This window comes from Ahaetulla prasina, chromosome 5 (assembly GCF_028640845.1).
Source record: "Ahaetulla prasina isolate Xishuangbanna chromosome 5, ASM2864084v1, whole genome shotgun sequence".
Lineage (NCBI taxonomy): Eukaryota > Metazoa > Chordata > Lepidosauria > Squamata > Colubridae > Ahaetulla > Ahaetulla prasina.
Window position 1 is genome coordinate 27123601 of NC_080543.1, and position 21458 is coordinate 27145058.

General features: G+C 36.8%; 1 protein-coding gene across 1 annotated transcript in view; it reads right to left on the reverse strand.

The window, feature by feature from the left end:
• Positions 1-21458, reverse strand: part of ATP8A2 (ATPase phospholipid transporting 8A2) — a gene marked incomplete at its 5' end in the record, with an annotated part of 398725 nt that overhangs the window by 255631 nt on the left and 121636 nt on the right. Inside the window, one exon of the mRNA XM_058185167.1 lies at positions 17365-17537. Within this exon, the coding sequence (XP_058041150.1) occupies positions 17365-17537 (173 nt within the window). The remainder of the gene's footprint in view (positions 1-17364; positions 17538-21458) is intronic.

Here is a 21458-nt window from a genome sequence, read left to right on the forward strand (position 1 = left end):
TTCTAACATTATAGGTTGTTGAAAATTTTGTGCCCATTTTACCATACAATCTTTAACCAACTCCATTTCTGAATCAATTTCAACCAATACATTATATAATCTCTTTATATGCTGTTGACCTTGATCTTTTATTTGTTTTACCAATTTATCATCACTTTGCCTTATACCAATTTTCTGATCTATTTTCCATCTAGATTGCAATTGTCCATACTGGAACCATGTATAATTTCTTCCTTCATCCCTCAATTTCTCCCTAGAATTTAACTGTAATTCCCCTTTTTCCATAGTCAAAAGCTCTTTGTAAGTGATAACCTCCATTTTTTGTAATATATTTATATTCTCTATAGGGTTGGTCCATATTGGTATCTTTCCATCTAACTTATATTAATATTTTTTCCAAATCCTCAACAACGCACTTCTGACCATATTATTCTTAAATGTCTTATCAATTTTCTTGTCATATATTACATATGCGTGCCATCCATATAACAAACCATAACCTTCTATATTCAAAATCCTTTCCTCTGTTAAATTAATCCAATCAGAAATTAAAGTTAAAACAACTGCATCATAGTACAATTTCAAATTAGGCATTTTAAACCCCTCTTTCCTAACGCCTTGCATTATTTTTAACTTTATCCTCGGTTTTTACCCTTCCATACAAATTTATTAATCCTTTTGCCATTCTTGTAAATTTGCATCTTTCTTCAAAATTGGAATCATTTGAAACAAAAATAAAAATCTAGGCAAAACATTCATTTTATAGCTGCCACTCTTCCCAACAATGATAATTGTAACTTCTTCCATTCTCCATTTCTAGGTAAGTCTTCTTTCTTCCAATATTGTGCAATCAATAATCTTGCAGCAGTTATTAAATTCAGAATCAGTTTTGTCTCTATAACAGTGCAATCTGAGATTATTCCTAATAAAAGAACTGTGGAACAAACTTGATCTTCTTTTTCAAAATGTTCTGCATAATCCACCATATTTTTAATCCAAAAGGCTTTAACTTTTTGCAAGTCCACCATATATGATAATAGGTAGCATCCTCACAATCACATCTCCAACATTTTGCTTTCACATTTGGATACATACATGACAGTTTTTAGGATCTAAATGCCATCTATAAAACATTTTATAAAATTTTCTCTTAAATTTTGTGCTTGCATGAATTTAACATTCCTCACCCAAATTTTTCCCCATGTTTCTAACATTATAGGTTGTTGAAAATTTTGTGCCCATTTTACCATACAATCTTTAACCAACTCCATTTCTGAATCAATTTCAACCAATACATTATATAATCTCTTTATATGCTGTTGACCTTGATCTTTTATTTGTTTTACCAGATTATCATCACTTTGCCTTATACCAATTTTCTGATCTATTTTCCATCTAGATTGCAATTGTCCATACTGGAACCATGTATAATTTCTTCCTTCATCCCTCAATTTCTCCCTAGATTTTAACTGTAATTCCCCTTTTTCCATAGTCAAAAGCTCTTTGTAAGTGATAACCTCCATTTTTTGTAATATATTTATATTCTCTCTGGGGTTGGTCCATATTGGTATCTTTCCATCTAACTTATATTGATATTTTTTCCAAATCCTCAACAACGCACTTCTGACCATATTATTCTTAAATGTCTTATCAATTTTCTTGTCATATATTACATATGCGTGCCATCCATATAACAAACCATAACCTTCTATATTCAAAATCCTTTCCTCTGTTAAATTAATCCAATCAGAAATTAAAGTTAAAACAACTGCATCATAGTACAATTTCAAATTAGGCATTTTTAAACCCCCTCTTTCCCTAACGTCTTGCATTATTTTTAACTTTATCCTCGGTTTTTTACCCTTCCATACAAATTTATTAATCCTTTTGCCATTCTTGTAAATTTGCATCTTTCTTCAAAATTGGAATCATTTGAAACAAAAATAAAAATCTAGGCAAAACATTCATTTTTATAGCTGCCACTCTTCCCAACAATGATAATTGTAACTTCTTCCATTTCTCCATTTCTTTAATTACTTTTCCCCACAATACCTCATAATTGTTTTTATATAATTTTACATTCGATGCTGTAATGTATACTCCTAAGTATTTAACCTTTTTAACTACTTCATATCCAGTTATTCTTTCTAATTCTTCCTCTGATGTGTATTCATATTTTTAATTATCATTTTGTCTTCTGTTGATTCACTTTAAACCCAGATACCTTACTATACTGATCAATTGTCTCCATCAAATATACAGCTGAATGTATTGGTTGAGATAAAGAAACAACCAAATCATCTGCAAACGCTCTTAATTTATAATCTTGATTTTTAATTCTAATTCCTTTTATTCGATCTAAACCACGTATCTTACTCAATAATATTTCCAAAGTTAGAATGAATAATAATGGTGACAAGGGACATCCTTGTCTAGTCCCTTTCTCAATCTTGAAAGATTCTGTTAATCCACCATTTACTATTATTTGAGCTGTTTGCTTTTGATATATAGCCTTAATTGCTTGAATAAAATAATCCCCAAATTGCATTTTTTCTATTACTTTAAACAAAAACTGCCAATCCAATCTATCAAAAGCTTTTTCGGCATCCAAAAAGAGGAATGCTGCTGAAACCTGGCTGTTTCCTTCCAAATATTCAAGTAAATTTACAATTTGTCTCATATTATATCTCATCTGTCTCCCCTTAATAAATCCTGATTGGTCATTATGAATTAATTGATTCATCAGTGGCATCAATCTATTCGCTAGTATCTTAGCAAATATCTTATAATCAGTATTTAAAAGCGATATTGGCCTATAATTCTCTGGTTTAACACCATCTCGATCTTCTTTAGGTATTAATGAAATAAAAGCTGTCCTCCATGAAGGAGGAGCTTCTCCTCCTTTGTATTCTGTTAAATAACTCCTTAAGTGGTACAATCATCTCATTTTGTAAATTTTTATAATAAGTAGTTGTCAAGCCATCTGTACCTGGTGCTTTATTCGCTTTAAGCTGCTTAATTGCAAACACTATTTCCTCTGAAGAAATTAATTGATTCAACTCTTCCTTTGATCTACTGTAATTTCTAAAATACCGTGGTCCTGTAAATATCTATCTATATCTTTATCACTAATCACATCTCTAGAATATAACTTAGTATAATATTCTAAAAAAGCTTTTTTAATCAAATTTTGCTGATATACTTCCTTACCTCTATATTCTATTTTATCAATTATACGTCGTTTCTGTTTCTTTCTTAATAAATATGCTAACCACCTTCCAGGTTTATTAGAATTATTAAACAAATTATGTCTTACATATTGTAAATTAGTTGCCACCTGATCTGCCATTAACATATTAAATTGACCTCTTAATATATTTATTGACTCTTTTGTTTTACTATCTCCTGGATTGCCTACCAATAACTGCTCCTTCCTTTTAATTTCCTCTTCTAGTTCTTTTCGCCTTTTGTGCAGTCTATTTCTATATTTATTATTCATCTCTAATAAAATTCCCCTCATATAAGCTTTGCTGGTGTCCCAAACTATCTCTATAGGTGTCCCTTTATCCATGTTCAAAGAAAAAAATTCCTTCATTAGAGTTTTACATTCATTTACATTTTGTTCATATTTAAACAAGTTCTCATTCATCCTCCACGACCTCCTGGCCTCTTTTTCCCGATCTAACTCAATCCATACCGGCTATGATCAGACAAGGTTCTAGAACAAATTTTTGTCTTCTTCACTCTGAAAAACAAATCATTAGTAATTAAAATGAAATCAATCCTAGAAAAAGATTGATGTCTGTCAGAAAAAAATGTAAAATCTCTCTCTTTTTCATTGCGTTCTCGCCATACATCTCTCAATTCTAAATCTTCCATCAAATCAAAGAATGCCTTTGGCAGTTTTACACGATTGGAAATATTTCTAAGACTTCTTTTATCTTTCTGGGTATCCATCACTCCATTCCAATCACCCATTAATATATAAGTTTTATAATCCCAAGATGTTATTCTTTTATGTAAAACTTATAAAATTTTTCTTGTTGTTGATTTGGTGCATAAACTCCTATTAAAAGTATTTTCTCCTTCCAATAAAAGTTCAATAGCAATATATCTTCCTTGATTATCCGCTTCAATTAATGTTGCAGATAAATTACTCTTTATATAAACAACTAGTCCATTCTTCTTTTCTGTAGCAGATGCAACAAAATGTATTCCCAATTTGAATTTATCAAATATTTCTGGTCTAATGTTCTAATATGTGTTTCTTGTAAACATACAATGTCATTTTAAATTGCTTCAAATAATGAAATATCTTTCTTCTCTTTTGTGGTGAGTTTAATCCATTGACATTCCAAGATAAAAGTCTAATTGCCATTATCAGCAATCGAAACTTTTGAAGCACCAGCCGCAAATCATATCTTTCTTTGGGCCTTGCTCCTCCCACTGTTTCCATCTTGGTAATAGCAGATTGAGCCTGTTGAGCCTTTTCTTCTTGTTCCTTGCGTTTGACAGCTGCTCTTGTCATCCTTGGCTCTTTTGGAATCTCTGATCCCATCTTAGACACATCCAACGCTTGTAAAAGGTCTTCTTCCATTACTATCACTTCTTTTTCTTTAATTTCACCTTCCTTTCTCCTACCATCCGGAGATGGTGGACTTTCAACTTTAAGCACATAAGCATAAAAAACTTGTGCTTTACTGACTGTATTAAGACGATGTGCTTTCCCTTCATAGTAAACTATTATACCAATTGGGATGTCCCATCTATACTCAATCTGACGTTTTTTAAGTTCGTTCACCAAAAAGCAAACTCCTTCCTACCTCTCAACATTTTGGGGAATTTCCTTTAGTATTAAAATATCTTGGCCGCTTGAATCTTGTCTCCTTTAAAAGAAGCTTGTAGAATCTCATTTCTCACTGTTCTAGTAGTAAAATAAATAACAATGTCTCTGGGAAGATTTCTTTGTCTTGCTATCCAGGAATTCACACGATAATTTTTATCAATATAAAAGGCCACATCTACTGGCCGAACTGCCAAAATCTCTGCAAAGGCCTCCAAAAAAATTTGCTTCAAATTCTCATTTTTACATTCTTTAAGTCCACGGATTCGTAAAGCAAGTTCCATAGCTCTATATTGTACCAAAACAATTTCATCATCAACTTTATCCATTTTACATTGAACTGCCTCAATCTCATTTTCCAATTTTAAATTAACTTTCTTTATTTCTTCTACTTCCTGCTCCAATAAAATCACATTTGATGCCAGACCCTGTACTGCTGACACCAAACCTTCTTTAACTTCTTTATTTCCAGTTTGAATTTCTAACATCTGTTTTTTCATCTCTGACATTTCTTCTGTAATTAATTTAAACTTATCCTCTATCTGGGAAGTTTGCCAATTCATAGCATCGTTAAGAGATTCTTTCATAAATTCTTTCAGGTTATCCTGAAGTGCTTCCAAATTTAGTGATTTTGTATCTGCTGTATGTGCTGGAGAGACTCGTGTTAATGTTCCTGGGGTTTTGTAACAGTTAACTTTAATTGTTTTGCTGCCATCTCTTAAAATTTCTCTTTAACTTAATATTACGATAAACCTTTTAAGTCTTTTTTTTCAGCCTCAGTATCTCTTCTCCTTCTCATTACAATGTTTAAAAAAGTTCCAGGTGGCCTTCAGCAATAAACACCAGGCAGTGAGAGCTGTAACACTTTCGTTTTCAAGTGCGTAGCTCATTAAAGAACGATCGCCATTTTCACTTTGAAGTCAAATCCAAAACTTAAAAAAAAAAATAACAGGGAATTGATTGATTACTTGCTTTTATAATTAGAGCTCTCCTGTTTCTGTTCAGTCCGGTATTATCTTCTTTAAGTTAAAATTGGTCCCGGCTAATATTACGTATAAACCTTTTAAGTCTTTTTTTTTTAATTTTAAAATCAGTCTCAATATCTCGAGCTCTTCTCCCTTCTCATTACAATGTTTAAAAAAAATTTCCAGCTGGCCGTCAGCAATAAACAGCAGACAGAGAATTGTAACACTTTCGTTTTCAACTGCGTAGCTCATTAAAGAACGATCGCCATTTTCACTTTGAAGTCAAATCCAAAACTTAAAAAAAAAAAAAATAACAGGGAATTGATTGATTACTTGCTTTTATAATTAGAGCTCTCCTGTTTCTGTTCAGTCCGGTATTATCTTCTTTAAGTTAAAATTGGTCCCGGAAGTTGGTCGCGGCAATTAGGTCTGCCGGAGCAGGAAAAAAGCCTCAGATCTGGAGCACTTTGAAGTTCTGAGGGGGCTTAACCCTTCGAGCCCCCTGGTATCTTCCAGGAGCTCTAGGGAAGCTCTACCTCTGCTTCTTTTTGCTCACCTCCGCTTCTTCTCCCGAAGAGGGGGATTTCCGAACTGCTGGACAGCTGATTGTCGCTGTCCTAGCAGTCCAACACGATCCAGAGGTTGGTGACCAGAAAGATCACCTCCATTGCCAACGGAGCCAACCAGGAAGTTCCCTATACCTTTATTAAACACTTAATACCTTTATTAAGCACTGGAAAACTGGCTACTTTCTCCCTTTAGCAGGAATTTCTAATAAGCAAGTTCTGCAAAGAATATGTGTATAAAATGGTCCAGGATATTATGGCACTTTGCATTTGTGAGATGGGCAGCTATATAAATGATACATCGGCCACAAAAGGGTTGGTTAGGATGGAAGAGATTGAATAATTCATCAGATAGGAAGTAAATAAATAGAAATAGAATTAAACTGAATACCAATAACTGTGAGAGGGATCTAGCAGTCCTAGTGGACAATCACTTGTAAATATGAGCCAGTAGTATGCTGCAGTTGAAGAAAAATTACATTAACAGAGGAATACAGTCTACATCACTTAAAGTCTTAGTATGACCTTATAATGCCTTGGCAAGATCACATTTGGAATACTGCATCCAATTTTGGTGACCCTGATATAAAAAAGATGTTGAGACTCTAGAAGGAATTCAGAGAAGAGGAACAAAGATGATTAGGGGGCTGGAGGCTAAACCATATGAAGAATGGTTGCAGGAATTGTGTATGTCTAGTCTAATGAAAAGAAGAACAAGGGGTGCTATGATAGCAGTGTCTAATATCTAAAGGCCAGTTACAAATGGGTCAACCTATTCTCAAAAGTACCAGAAGGCAGGACAACAAGCAAAGGATGGAAACTTATCAAAGAGAGATCCAACCCAGAATTAAGGAGAAATTTTCTGTATAGTGAGTACAATGTGGAACAACTTGCCTTCGAAACTTGTGGGTGCTCCATCACTGGAGGTTTTTAAGAAGAGATTGGACAGGCATTTGTCTGACATGGTATAAGGTTTCCTGCTTGAACAGGGATTGGAGGTCCCTTCCAACTTTGTTATTCTATTAAAGAGTTCAAGAGAAAGTTCACCAAATTCAATGTTTCAGCTTGACTCCTGTGCACATTTACATGAATATAAGATTCCTGGGGCTTATTTAGCATAATAACAGGGCATGGTTCACAGTAAAATCATAACAAAGCTCCTTGCAGGATTATCTTCTTCAGCTGAAATTGACTTGTCTGTAACTTTCATTCTGGAAAGCAGATTTTTAGTGACTTCCCATTTTTGTGAAATGCAGGGATCAAAGCTAGGCTGGTATTGTAACATTAAGGCATCATCTTCCATGTGAAACAAGACTTACCAATTTTTACCACTTTATAGGAGTTGATAAAGATCTTTTTTTAAAGACCTTACTAGGATGATGATCTGGTATTTGCAAGTATATCTTTATTTTGGTTGCTGTTGTTGTAAATTTGTTTGTTTATTATTTATTATGTATCCATGGACTTGTAGATATATGTATGGATACAGGAGATAGTGTGTAAACAGGAAGTAAGAATGAATGAAAACATGAACAAATGAATGAATGAACAAACGAATGAATGAAGCATCCCAAGAAGATGGCAGACAAGCAGAATCCTTTCTCAGGGAGAAAAATATTTTAAGAACTCACAAGCATTATTTCTTGCATGTTTTTCAGCAAAGAAGTCTCAAAACCAAAGAACAAAGTGAAACCTTGGTATAGATAATGTCTGGTTTTGGACTCTTAAGAGCTCAAATGACTAGCAAAGGCTTTTCTATCTACCCGTCAGGGTACCCTACACTGAGCAAATGGTATGAGTCTACTTAGTGCATCTTTAAATATGTAGGGTTTTATTTATAACTTGCCTTGCCTTGCATGTAATTTTTATTTGTAAATGGTCAAGACATTAATAAACAATAAAATAAAGATGAAGTGCATAAAATTTCAAAAGTTTTATACTGACAGAAGTACATAAAAAGAGGTCTGGAAGTAACTTTCCAGACAAGTTAAAATGGAAAGTCTCAGCCAATTCTGCCTCCTAAGTGCAGCTGTTGCCAATATATAATTTTTTTACTGTTTTACTTTAGTTGGTTTTAAAGTTAAGCTGCTTCTAGCTGAAATGTAATTCAACATTGCAGAATATATTACTCATCACCCCAATCCTTATCTGCATCTTCCATGAAGGCATTTAGGCAACATTTGTCTGATTGCCAGAGCTCATGAAACAGACAAGAATGCTTCTTAAGAAGGAGAAAAAGACGCATGAAAATATCCTCACCAATGTGGAAAACACAGAAATGCCAATAACAGAAATGATGGTCAAGAGGAAGCATTAATTGCAATTTTGGTGACATTTTGAGACATACATCTTGCTCATAATTTAGGTCAAATACTATACATATTTCTGGGATTATAGGTAAAATTACCATGATGCAATTACTTTTTATGTAAGATTTAAACTAACGCTACAGAAATGGAATTACTGCTATTCCAGCAGATAAATGCAGGATTTAAAAAGCTTTGCAAGAAGAAAAGACTTTTAGATGATTTTAGTCCTACATAATAGATTAATTTCTTTTGAGATGTACAGATGTTGTGTGTTGGATTATAAGGACCAAGCCATTAGTTTGAATTCAGGTGAGGCTGCTGAAGTGGGATATGAACCAAAATGTATTTGCTCACTCAGATTTATTCCTCCCACCCCCAGTAATCCTATGGCCAAAAAGTAAACAAAAATTTGAGTGAATGATCTGGGAGAAATAAACCATTGTATCTCAATTTTGCCTTATCTATATATATAAAAGCGAAAACCACTCACACCACGATCACAAAATCTCCAGAACTGTAAAGCCTACAAACTTGAAATTTGGCACATAAGTTCCTTTTGGCTTCTAGGTGCTCGCTAAGAAAGGATTTTTCAAAATGACCATCAAATCATTAGTATTTCTTATATTATTATTAACACGCTCTGATACTAATTACTTAGACATTCTACTCCCCCTCCCAACCTGAAAATAACTGGAGAGAAGGGGATAGGAGAGGAGAGGGTTCTGTGCAGCAACCCTGAGGGAGAGTAGGGGCTAGGACAGGACAGGCTTCTGTGGGGCAAGCCTAAAGGAGAGAAGGGATAGGATAAGATAGGCTTCTGTGGGGCAAACCTGAGGGAGAGAAGGGGATAGGATAGGGGAGGCTTCTGTGGGGCAAGGCTGAGGGAGAGAAGGGGGATAGGATGGGGAAGGCTTCTGTGGGGCAAGGCTGAGGGAGAGAAGGGGAGAGGAGAGGCCGATCTAACTACTCATTAATTTTCAAGCTGTAGGTGTTGATTTAGCAAGCCCGATCACATAGTTTTGTAGCAGAGCACGGGTATTCAGCTAGTTATATATATTCTGGAGAGCAACAGACAGTTGTTTTTTTCTATTGGTATTACTTTATTGGTAGATGACGGTAGAGGAAAGAGGAGGTCTACCTCTGTCCTGAAACTGACCTGCAACCTTAAACTAGGTTTTATTGATTTTCATCTTCAGAGCGGGTTGATTTAATATATTACTGTTTTAAAATACATATACTTTTAATTTATTTCTATTGTTACCTTTGTAACTTTAACTTCTTGTCTTTTAACTTCTTGTCTTTTAACTTCTTGCCTTCAAGTCTTTTGAGTTGGATGGACTATAAAAAATGTAAAATATACAAACAAGTAGAAAAAAGGATAAATCTATAAGGAGCAGCAACATAAACCAGACTCAGTGCTTGGGAGCACTAAAATTTGCAGAGTGATGGGGCAGCACAAATTATATCAACTTTTTCCTTTTTCTTCTGACTCCAGGACAGAAACTTGCAAATCTTAATGTTGCCATAAGGAGATATTCTGCTGTGAAATATTTTTGCTAAGCTATTTCATTTTTTTCCAAGTGTTTTCCTTATTGGAAATGTAGTTTATATAAAAGCAAGATACTTAACAACCTAGGAAATAAAAATAATGTAAGACAAAATTTGTAATCCATAGAATTTAATTTGTAAACGCTAGGATTTTATTTATTTGTTTTTATTGTTTTGATCTGGAAATGATTTGTTGAAGATCAGGAGATAAATGTTTTTAAGTAAAAGTATCTCCAAAATTATGTTCAGCTGCCCTGTGTAGATTACAGAAGCAATTATGTCAATTTTCTCTTTTTTCTTACATATTTAAATGATAATGTTTATTTAATTTCAGACAGAACAAAGTTCAATAAAACCTATTCTTCGAAGACTTTGCCTTCAAATAAAGACTTTGTGTCCAAACATTATCCATCCAGTTGCCCACCCCACCATCTACCCATCCATCAAGCCATCCACTGGGAACAATATTTCTGCATTACCAAAAAAAATGAAAAGTATTTCATTAAGTGTAGCATCTGGAGAAGGAAAAAATGAAACTCAATAGTCACATCTGGATATTAAGAGTTAGGATTAAGAGATACATAAGATCAGTCTGCACAAAGAAGTGAAACCCCACCCGTAGGATACAGGCAGCAGGCAAAAACCATGCCCCCTCTGGTCCACAGAAAAACCTCTCTCCATGGTCCCTGCTGCCCAAAAGGTTGGGGGCTGCTGCATTAGATGGCTGAACGTTGCAAGGACTGGATATGAACTAAAAATTCATAACTTGTCATAGCCCTCAAACATATGTGCATTGCAAGCTCATGCAATGAAACAGAATAACAAAGTTGGAAGGGACCTTGGACATCTTCTAGTCCAACCCTCTACTCAGGCACAAAACCCTATACCAGGGGTGTCAAACTCAAGGCCCAGGGGCTGAATACGGCCCACAGGGTACTTAGATCTGGCCCCCAAGACCACCCTGGAAACAGTGAAGGACTGGGCCACGGTACCTCTGCCTGCAAAAACAGAGGCAGAGGGTTGAAGGAGGCTGTTGCAGCTGAAAACGGAGCTTGGGAGACCATTTTCTCTGACAGAGCGCTGGGGCTGCCACAGGCACCCCCGACACCAGTGACATTGAGCTGGCCACACCCACCCTGGCCACGCCCACTCCGGTCCCCCAAGGTCAAACACAACTCTGATGCGGCCCTCAATGACATCAAGTCTGATACCCTGCCCTATACCATTTCAGACAAATGATTGTCTCTTCCTAAACCCCTCCAGTTTAGGAGGAGGCAAGTCGTTCCAGAAGTTGTAGGTGCTCCAATCCTGGACATTTTTAACACTGGAAATCAAGCATTGATTGATTTCAAGTTGAGTATCTCTGAAAGAACTGAAAGTACAACTGACGAAGTTTTCGGAGTTGTCTCATTCAAAGATGGAAAACAAATACCCACTCTGTCCAATTATTATTATTATTTTGTCTCTTACCAAGAAAAAGGAGTTACAGAGGTATGTACTAAATGGCTTCTTAAAAATAGATGTTGAATAATTCAAAGGTGAAAATAAGCTCTAGAAAATTGGAAGCAGATTTGTTAATATAAGAAGCTAAATCATCCCACAATTTAGGTATGTGTGTTATTATCCTAAGCCTGAACCAAAGAGGTGGAAGATGACTGCATGAATAATCTTACAATTAGAATAATAGGATGAAGTTATGAAAGGGAATCTGCAGTCTAAAATCCTGGGGGGGAACTCCCTTAAGTATGGTTAGTTCCCTGTAAGACAATCCCCCAAGAGAAGAAGTTGAGCTTAATTCAGCTATTTAAAAATTGAACTGGCATGCAAATATTGAGCAATTAATCACATTCCCTTGAAAGGTAAGACCCTATTTTCTCAAACTCTAATACGCTGAGCGGGTGTTTTACTAGTAATCTGCATTACAAAATAATTGACTGGGTTTTTTTTTAAGGTATCCTGAATATGGCCTGTCTCAGTTAATGTATTTTACCTAAATTGCCTATTCCATGGGAAGCTAATTGAAAAAAAAGAAAGAAAGAAATTATTGGTAAGAAACATTTCCTTTCGGGATTTTCAAAGGTATCTTCGTTAACTTGGATTAACTAAAATTGGGTAGAGCAATTTGAGACCGGATTACTGATTCTATTGCTGTACATATTTAAGATGTTAGTTTGTACACAATAGGTTCTAAAAGTCTTATTTACAGATGGACAGGTGATACTATATGAGTCTCTAGTGTGCTGTTATTAAAAACTAGCTTAAAAATAACATGCTAAATTAAAGGTCAGCAAAGAGAAAACAAAGAAAAAAAGAAAATGAGAGAATGGGATAAAGGGATGGAGTACCCACATGTTCCAAAGGCACTTTCTTCTCCCTGCTCCTCCACCTTCCCTCATGCCGGCTGCTCTGTTGCCCATTTCTCCATTGCAGTGCAGCGCAGCGCCAAGGATCCACTTTGATAGGGTGTGTGTGTTATAATTTGCCTGGGCAAACTAACCCGCAGTCTCTCCTACATTGGGCCCAGCTTTGATCATGCTGCCAACTTAATTCCTCACCCCTCTCACTTTTGCCTGCAGACTCACCAACACTCCTTGTGCGCAACTTCATGGGGAGGGTGGAATCCCTCCCTCCACTTTCCCTCAATTCTTCACCTTCCCACGTGCGAGCTCTCAGGAACATCAATTCCTTGTCTCTATGGTATCCCCCCTCCATGTTCCTTGAAAACCTCGCCTTTTAAAGGAGCTGCGTCCAGAAGTCTGAAACAGCCTTGAGACCAATGTGCAGACAAGCACCCTCAGAAACATCCTTTTTGCAAACGGTGGAAATTTAACAAGCGGTTCGCCCAGGATCAGATTGGCCATCATGGGAGCCTTGTCCCGCATGTGCGGCGGAGCTGGAGGATGGGGATGGGCCATGCCTCCCATGACAGCCAACCTGACCCTGGGTGAACTGGTTGTTAAATTATTTGAATCCCACCACTGCCGGGAAATGGTATGTAAGATATAAGTCTAAGTGCTAAGTACTATTGCTATTAATTCTGGTCCCTTGCTTTGCCTGTTCTTCTACATCACCCATTTTGTACGGTGACTCCTAACAAAATGCTGTGCTTAATCTGAAAAGAGTTGTCCATCTCTATTTCAAACACAGTAACAATTGTGTTCTGATATGCTAAAGATCCCTGTTATAGCTAAGGGAGCTGATTAACAAGGATGAACAGAAACCAGGCTATCCTGTGGGTAACCAACTCAGCTTTCCTGCTGATTCTGCAAAGTGTTGCAGATGACAAGGATAATAAAACTCAGAAATCACTAGCTTTAAACCTCCAAGTGAAAAACCCTGTGTGATTTGAGGGGAGGGGGGAAAGGAAGAAAGAAGGGAGATAAATTTGCCACCTCAAGCATAGTAAATTAGAGTTGCAACATGTTTTACATGTGTCCCCAAGGAGGGACTTGTATAAGGAATCTGTGAAAAAAAATCAATTACATTCAGTTTAAAGGGGCGATTTCCAAGTGGTCAGCAAGGAAAACTTTTGGGATGCAGCAGATCTGACTGCTTTCCCGATATTTCCTCCACCTTTAATTACATGCACATATGAAAGCTGCCAGAATGATCTTTCCCTTATGGTTTTCAAAGTCAGGAGACAAGCATCGGGCTGTCATGAATTGTCAGAGGTAGAACTAGATAATAAGCATTGATAATTCAATAGCTGATAGATGGGAGCAGGGAGGGATGGTCAAAGGACTATATATGGAAAAATAGAACACATACATAATTTTCTTTGGGACCAATTAATGTTATTCAAGTTTGCATATTCTCAATCAGAAATATATTATAATTTAAGTCATAGGCCAAAGGGGAGCATCTTTTATAATGAAGTCACCATGTTGATAATAGTGGGCTTCTCGATATTTTCTGATGTAATTTATAAATTAAAAAACAATCTAAATGAAATTACAATAACCAGGCAGGAGTTGGTCACTGAGGGAACAAAGCCTGAGCATAAATATTTTAGCATATGATTTCAGAGACTTATTTTGCGAGCAAGATTAGAGAGGTTTCTTCTATGTGGCGGCAGGAAGAAAGAGAGAAGGAAGAGTTCTTCTTTTGTCTTCTTTGCATTGTTAACTGAAATTATAACATAGTTGCAATATAATAATAATAAAGACATTCAGCCCCAATTTCCCACACAACCACTGTAGGAACGCTTGAGACTACATTAGGTGGCACATACTACAATGGCCCTGAAGTTCAAACAGCCCCCTGTTTTGTATGCAAGAGATCACAGATTCAACCTATGGAGTTCAGAGGCATCTGCGGGATTCGTCCTTTTTATCAAAATGACAAGAGCAGCATTGCCCTGTCATACTACACGCTCTGACCTTTTCACAGATGTGATGTACATACAAAAAAAGAGCGAAGCTTACAATGCGACACCACAAGACTGCTTTTCTCTTAATTCCATACAGAATCCCCGAATACAAAAAAACACCTCTGGCAAGATTAGTTAAGTACGAAGTTAAGATCATTTGAAAGCAGAAGAAACAAACAACAAAAAAGTTGATTGGCTAAGAAAACACAGATGCAATCCCCATTTCGACTGGCATTGGCAGTTTATATAAACGTCCTTTTCACATCATGTCTGAAAGGACACATAACTGGTAACACTCTCACAAATTCATGAAATCATTTATCTCCAACTTTGTTCCTTAATTGTCACAATTTCCACAATCGTGGGCATGCTACTTTAAATAAGCATACCCCAAAACACTTTGACTTTCTCCCATACTGAATATACATGTCACCCCAATTATTGGTTCAGTGTATTTCTTGTAAGAAATCTTATAAATCTGAATTGTGGCTTCTTTCTTTACATATAGTCAGTCAGTCTTTGTAAAAGCAATCTATATAGTCAAATTAATTCCCATCTCCAAAGTCTTAGTGAGAGTTCCTTGACTGACAGCATGGCTGATAGCTTATAATTTCCTCCTATTGCCAAGAATATGCCAACATTAGACATTCCTTTTCCATATGGTGGTGGCCAGTTTTAATTATCAGAGCGTCTTAAAATGAAAATTTAAAAGTAAAAACAAGCAAAAACCCTTCAAAGGCACCAAACACCCCACAGAACAATGTTTAAAAAGGTTCCCCTTGCACATATGTGCTAATCATTCCTGACTCTAGGGGGCAGTGCTCATCTCCGTTTGAAAGCCGAAGAGCCAGCGCTGTCCGAAGATGTCTCCGTGGTCATGTGACCGGCATGACTAAACGCCAAAGGCACACAGAACGTTGTCACCTTCCCACCAAAGGTGGTCCCTATTTTTCTACTTGCATTTTTTACGTGCTTTCGAACTGATAGGTTGGCAGAAGCTGGGACATGTAACGGGAGCTCACCCCGTTACGTGGCAGCACTAGGGATTCGAACCGCTGAACTGCCGACGTTTCCATCGACAAGCTCAGCATCTTAGCCACTGAGCCACCGTGTCCCTGAACAATGTTTAAAAGTGCAATAAAATATTGATTCTGTAAAATGATTCAAAGGAGAAAGAAAAGACATGATGTAATTTCAGAGGTTGACGAGGGGGAAAATAAAAGAGAGTGGAGTGGTGTTTCTCCAGGGAGAATGAGGAATGCCTTTAACAGCCTACATGGCTTTACAGAAACATTCCTTTCACTTGCCAGGTGCTTGCGGAGAAAAGAAAACATTTTTTATCCCATTCTGGGCTGCTTTAATCATACTCCTGCATGTCAAATAAGACGCTGCTCTTTAAAGCCACAGAGGAAGAAAGCTGAAACAGAATTGCCACAGGGAAGAGGAAATTTCAAATTAAATAGTGGAGGTATTCAAATTAAATAGTGGGGAAAGAGGGTAAAATTAGAGTCCGTCTTTATTTCTTAACCCGATGCTACAATATTTTATAAATTCTAGACAGACTATGGTTCGCAACTGTCAATATAAAATAGCATGCATTCAAAGGACTTAATGGAGCATTTATTAGGAGTTAGTTTTTCATTTCCACAGGGGTACAGTACTTCAGATGCATTTGCCATTCAACATAACTTTAAATATACTTAAGATATATTGTGTATTTTTTTTCTTTGGCTTTAGGCATAAAGTACTGTTGATGCTGGCTCTCAAGAGAAATCTTTAAAAATGAAAATGCAATAAATCTGGGCTTGGTTTGCAGAAAAACGAAGGTACATCACCAGATACGTTGATGTCCTATTCATTATCTGTATCAACAAGGTTAGTTAAAATAAACAAGTAGTTGGGGTTAACAACATAGAGCATGGAAGCGCTTTCTCCAAGAATACTATTTTATATCAGCGCTAAGGAGCTAAACAATATTCATAACTTTTTCAACTATTTGCTAAACTCTCGCTGCAATCATAAAGGAGCCATATGTCGGGAACATTAGCTGAGCACATAATAACTGAATGCAAATAAACAAGACTATTAGTTCAAAGGCCAATAAGAGTCAGAAAATGATACACAAAACCAAACAAAAATCCAATATATCCCATATGTGACAAGCTATCTTGATATGTTGACTTGAATTCAAGTGTTATATAGCAAACACAAGACTATTATATTTTTTAAACAACCTATCTAATAGTGTCATTAAGTTTGGAATACGTTTAATATACTTTTTACAGAACGGAAAGAAGGAAGCTGCCATGTTTAAATTAAATATTGAATCTGGCCATCCTATAAGAGTCTTACAGTACCATTTATGCTAACAACTATAATCCTATATATACACAATATATAAAAAGTAAGGGAGACCCTACGGATTTTAGTCCGCTAATCGTTGCTGACTGTAGGGGACAGTATTCATCACCCATTTCAAGGCCATTGTCTGAAAATATTTCCACAGTCATGTGGCCAGTATGACAGAGCACCTTCCCACCAAAATGGTACCTATTTATCTTGCATGTTTTTGAACTGCTAGGTTGATGGGAGCTGGAGCAAGGATGGCAATTCACCCTGTCACGTGGAACCCAAGTCTCGAACCTGGGCTGCCGGTTTTCCAGTGTCTTAACTGCTGAGCCTTCATACTGGCCTTTATCTGAGTATACAGTATATACTCTAAGGTAAACCCATTGAGTACAGCGGGCTGAAGTTGGATTCTTACCTGCAACAAATGACAGCCTTGCAGGACAATGCTAGGTCCAGGAAGGACTGCCTCACTTCAAAGGACAGGGCATACTTCAGAGTTTGGCCATCTATAATCAAAGCAATATCATTTTCTTTGCCCAGTGAGTCTCCCAGATTTTCACAGTGGTGTGTTAATGCAGCTCGTGTTGCCTAAATGAAAAAAAGAGGGCAGAAAACAACATTTTGTTACCATTTTTGTTAAGCTGGACAGCCCAAATTGGGAAGCTTGAAGAATTTATTCAAGGAAGAATTCTGATAGATTACACATTTGTTATTGCATGTATATTACAAAAAGATGAAAATGCATGAGAAAGAAGGCAACATGATTTTTTTTAGGTTACAGACATGATCTATCCTGATAGAAATCTTTTGAATGCCACCAGTTACTGGATCAGTCATTAACTGCTGCTAGGTGGCATTGGTATAACTTGTGATCTTTTCCACCAGTCCAGAACACAGTATGTGAGTTATTCATGACCACATTAGGAGAGAGTTTGGATTAGTAGTGAGTTTCACTTACTGGCTACTGGTTCGAAACTGTGGCGTGTGTGTGTGCTTGCTTAGCTCGTGCATGGCGCTTCTGTGCATGCGCAGAACCTTCTGTACATGCGCAAAGCGTCTGCGATGACATCCAGGCGGGTGGGCAGAGCCTCCTACCGATGCAGCTACCGGTTTGCCTGAACCGGGGCGAACTGATAGAAAGCCACCACTGATTTGGATATGCAGTTAAGGATTTGTACCAATCGTCCACATAAAGAGCTAACAGAATGGACATACAGCTCTCTCCTAAAGCTGTAAAATGTGAAAGTTTATACCCTAAATTACATAAACTAAATTTGGGTCTGTATTCTATGTTAATTTCCTTCACTGCAGGTTCTTCAAGAAGACTTTAGTTTGAGCTGCTTCTCATTAAGAAGCAGCTCAAACAAAATAAAATTTTTAAAGTTTTATTTTGCTACTGGCCTTAATCCATTCAAATTAATATAAATATAGTACTGGCTTCTGAAATATTTCAATTTCTGTTTTTAACACTTGCTGTATTTTATTACCCTTACATTTGGTGGGTTTTGGTGTTTTGGGTTTTTGGTTTTTTTTTGGTAAGTTGCCTTGCTTTTTCTTGGCCAGAAAACTATAAAACATAAAATCTGCCAGTTTCTGAACTGAGCTGATATAGTATGAAATAAAAAATGCTAGCCCACTAGCCATATATTTCCAGACTATTCTGTTCTATTTCCAACCCCAGCATACTGGGTCCTTTCCAACCTTCAACTCAATGAGTATAAAAAATTTGGTGACTATTCACCCCTTATAAAACTACAAATAATTATCTCTCCATCCCACATCCCTTCTCTTATCTACAAACAAATCCATAAAACATCATCTTTTCAGTTCTGGTGTCCACAAAAAGTCCATAAAGGGTTGCCAGAAGTAACAACATATCTTGTTTTAACCTTGATCAAATAAAAGAAAGAAATATAAAGTTGTTTTAACAGTCTTAATATTTAGTTCTTTCAAATATTGTCATAGGATTTGATTTCTCTTCATTCTTCTTTGGTCCATCATACAGAATTCTTCAAGATCTTAACAAGCCTTCTTTAAATCATTCCAAAGGAAAAAATTGTCCAGGTTGTTCTTTTGAATTATCATTTGCATTTCCCCTTTGAATTTTAAAATATCAGCTAATTTTTTATATCTTTTATAGATCCAGTGAAACATCTTTTTTCAAGTCATTCTCTTGTTAGTTGTAAATGCACTTTTGAATACTAACTTTATATTGTCAGTAAAATGTGTTCTGCATGTTATTTCTTCAGTAACATATTTTGGGCATAGTCTATCAATAGAGGCAGATATCTTTACTAACATTGTTGATATTCTGCTATTAATTTCTGATTCCATTCTTCAAAAGCCTGTTTTAGTATTTTCATTGCTATAATGCTTTGCTTCGTTTTGCAGGCTTCTATTTTTTCTCTCTCTCTAAAATCTTTAATTACCTCTAGTATCCAGTTTTTAAAATCATGAAATTACTTATCTGTGTTATGTCAACCACTAATTTAAAGAACGCTGGAGAATTCTAATTACCGTATATACTCGAATATAAGCCGATCCGAGTATAAGCCGAGGTCCCCAATTTTACCCCAAAAACTGGGGTAAACTGGGGACTCGAGTATAAGCCGAGGGTGGGAAATGAGGCACCTACCGGTTGGGGAAACCCTCCCTCCCTCAGCTGAGAAGGCTGGCGGCTCCCCCGCCCCGCCCTCTCACTGCACCGGCAGGGCTTCCCCGCGCCGTCCGGTAAAATGTGAAAAAAAGAAAAAAAACAAAAACTCGAGTATAAGCCGTATAGACCCGAGTATAAGCCGAGGGGACGTTTTTCAGCACAAAAAACGTGCTGAAAAACTCGGCTTATACTCGAGTATATACGGTAATTAAAATCTTCCAACCTGAAATGCTTTAGAGGGATGAATCATCATGTTACCTTCCTATTCCACATTTGCCATCAATTAGCAGAGCACTTCTTACTACTACTACTGCTAATAATAATAATAACAACAACAGCAACAACAACAGAGTTGGAAGGGACCTTGGAGGTCTTCTAATCCAACCTCCTGCCCAGGCAGGAAACCCTCCACCACTACAGAAAAATGGTTATCCAACATTTTCTTAAATATTTCCAGTTTTGGAGCATTCACAACTTCTGCAGGCAAGTTGTTTCACTGGTTAATTGTTCTAACTGTCAGGAAATTTCTCCTTAGTTCTAAGTTGCTTCTCTCCTTGATTAGTTTCCACCCATTGCTTTTTGTTCTACCCTCAGGTGCTTTGGAGAATAGTTTGACTCCCTCTTCTTTGTGGCAACCCTTGAGATATTGGAACACTGCTATCATGTCTCCCCTAGTCCTTCTTTTCATTAAACTAGACATACCCAGTTCCTGCAACCCTTCTTCATATGTTTTAGCCTCCAGTCCCCTAATCATCTTTGTTGCTCTTCTCTGCACTCTTTCTAGAGTCTCAACATCTTTTTTACATTGTGGTGACCAAAACTGAACACAATATTCCAAGTGTGGCCTTACCAAGGCATTATAAAGTGGTATTAACACTTCACGTGATCTTGATTCTATCCCTCTGTTTATGCAGGCCAGAACTGCGTTGGCTTTTTTTGGCAGCTGCTGCACACTGCTGGCTCATATCTAAATGGTTGTCCACTAGGACTCCAAGATTCCTCTCACAGTTACTACTATTGAGCAATAATATAAGCAATAATACCTTATTTTGTTTAGAGTTGGCAACTAGATAAGGACATTGGACTATGATCTTACAGATGAGGGATATAAGGCTCTAGTGAAGAAAGAAATACATACTTCCCGTAGAAGAGAAACCCAGAACATTTGTACCCCCATCCTAAATATGTTCTTTTCTATTTCTGCTTATCAAATCTGTGGAAAGCATCCAAACAGAGCCCAAGATTGTTTTCTACTTATTTATTTATTTATTTATTTATTTATTATTCGAATTTATATACCGCCCTATCTCCCAAAGGACTCAGGGCGGTTTACAGGCATATAAAACATCAATATCAATATACAAATTAAAATAATCCTTAAAAAACTTATTCTAGCGCCCGAATTATTAAAAATAGAAATATAAGTATCAAATATAAATATTAAAATCAATTTAAAACCCCTCTAAATTTAAAAATCTAAGCCAGTCCTGCACAGATGAATAAATGTGTCTTGAGCTCGCGACGGAAGGTTCGAAGGTCAGGAAGTTGACGGAGTCCTGGGGGGAGTTCGTTCCAGAGGGTGGGAGCCCCCACAGAGAAGGCCCTTCCCCTGGGCGTCGCCAACCGACACTGCCTAGCTGACGGCACCCTGAGGAGTCCCTCTCTGTGAGAGCGCACGGGTCGGTGAGAGGTATCTGGTCGCAGTAGGCGGTCCCGTAGATAACCCGGCCCTAAATACTTAGACGTTTAAGTTTGTGGAAGGTCTGACAGTTGGAGAATAATAAATTGTTCAAAACTGACCTGGATCCAATCCAATATCTGTAATTAATATCTCTGAATTAATGCAACTTTAA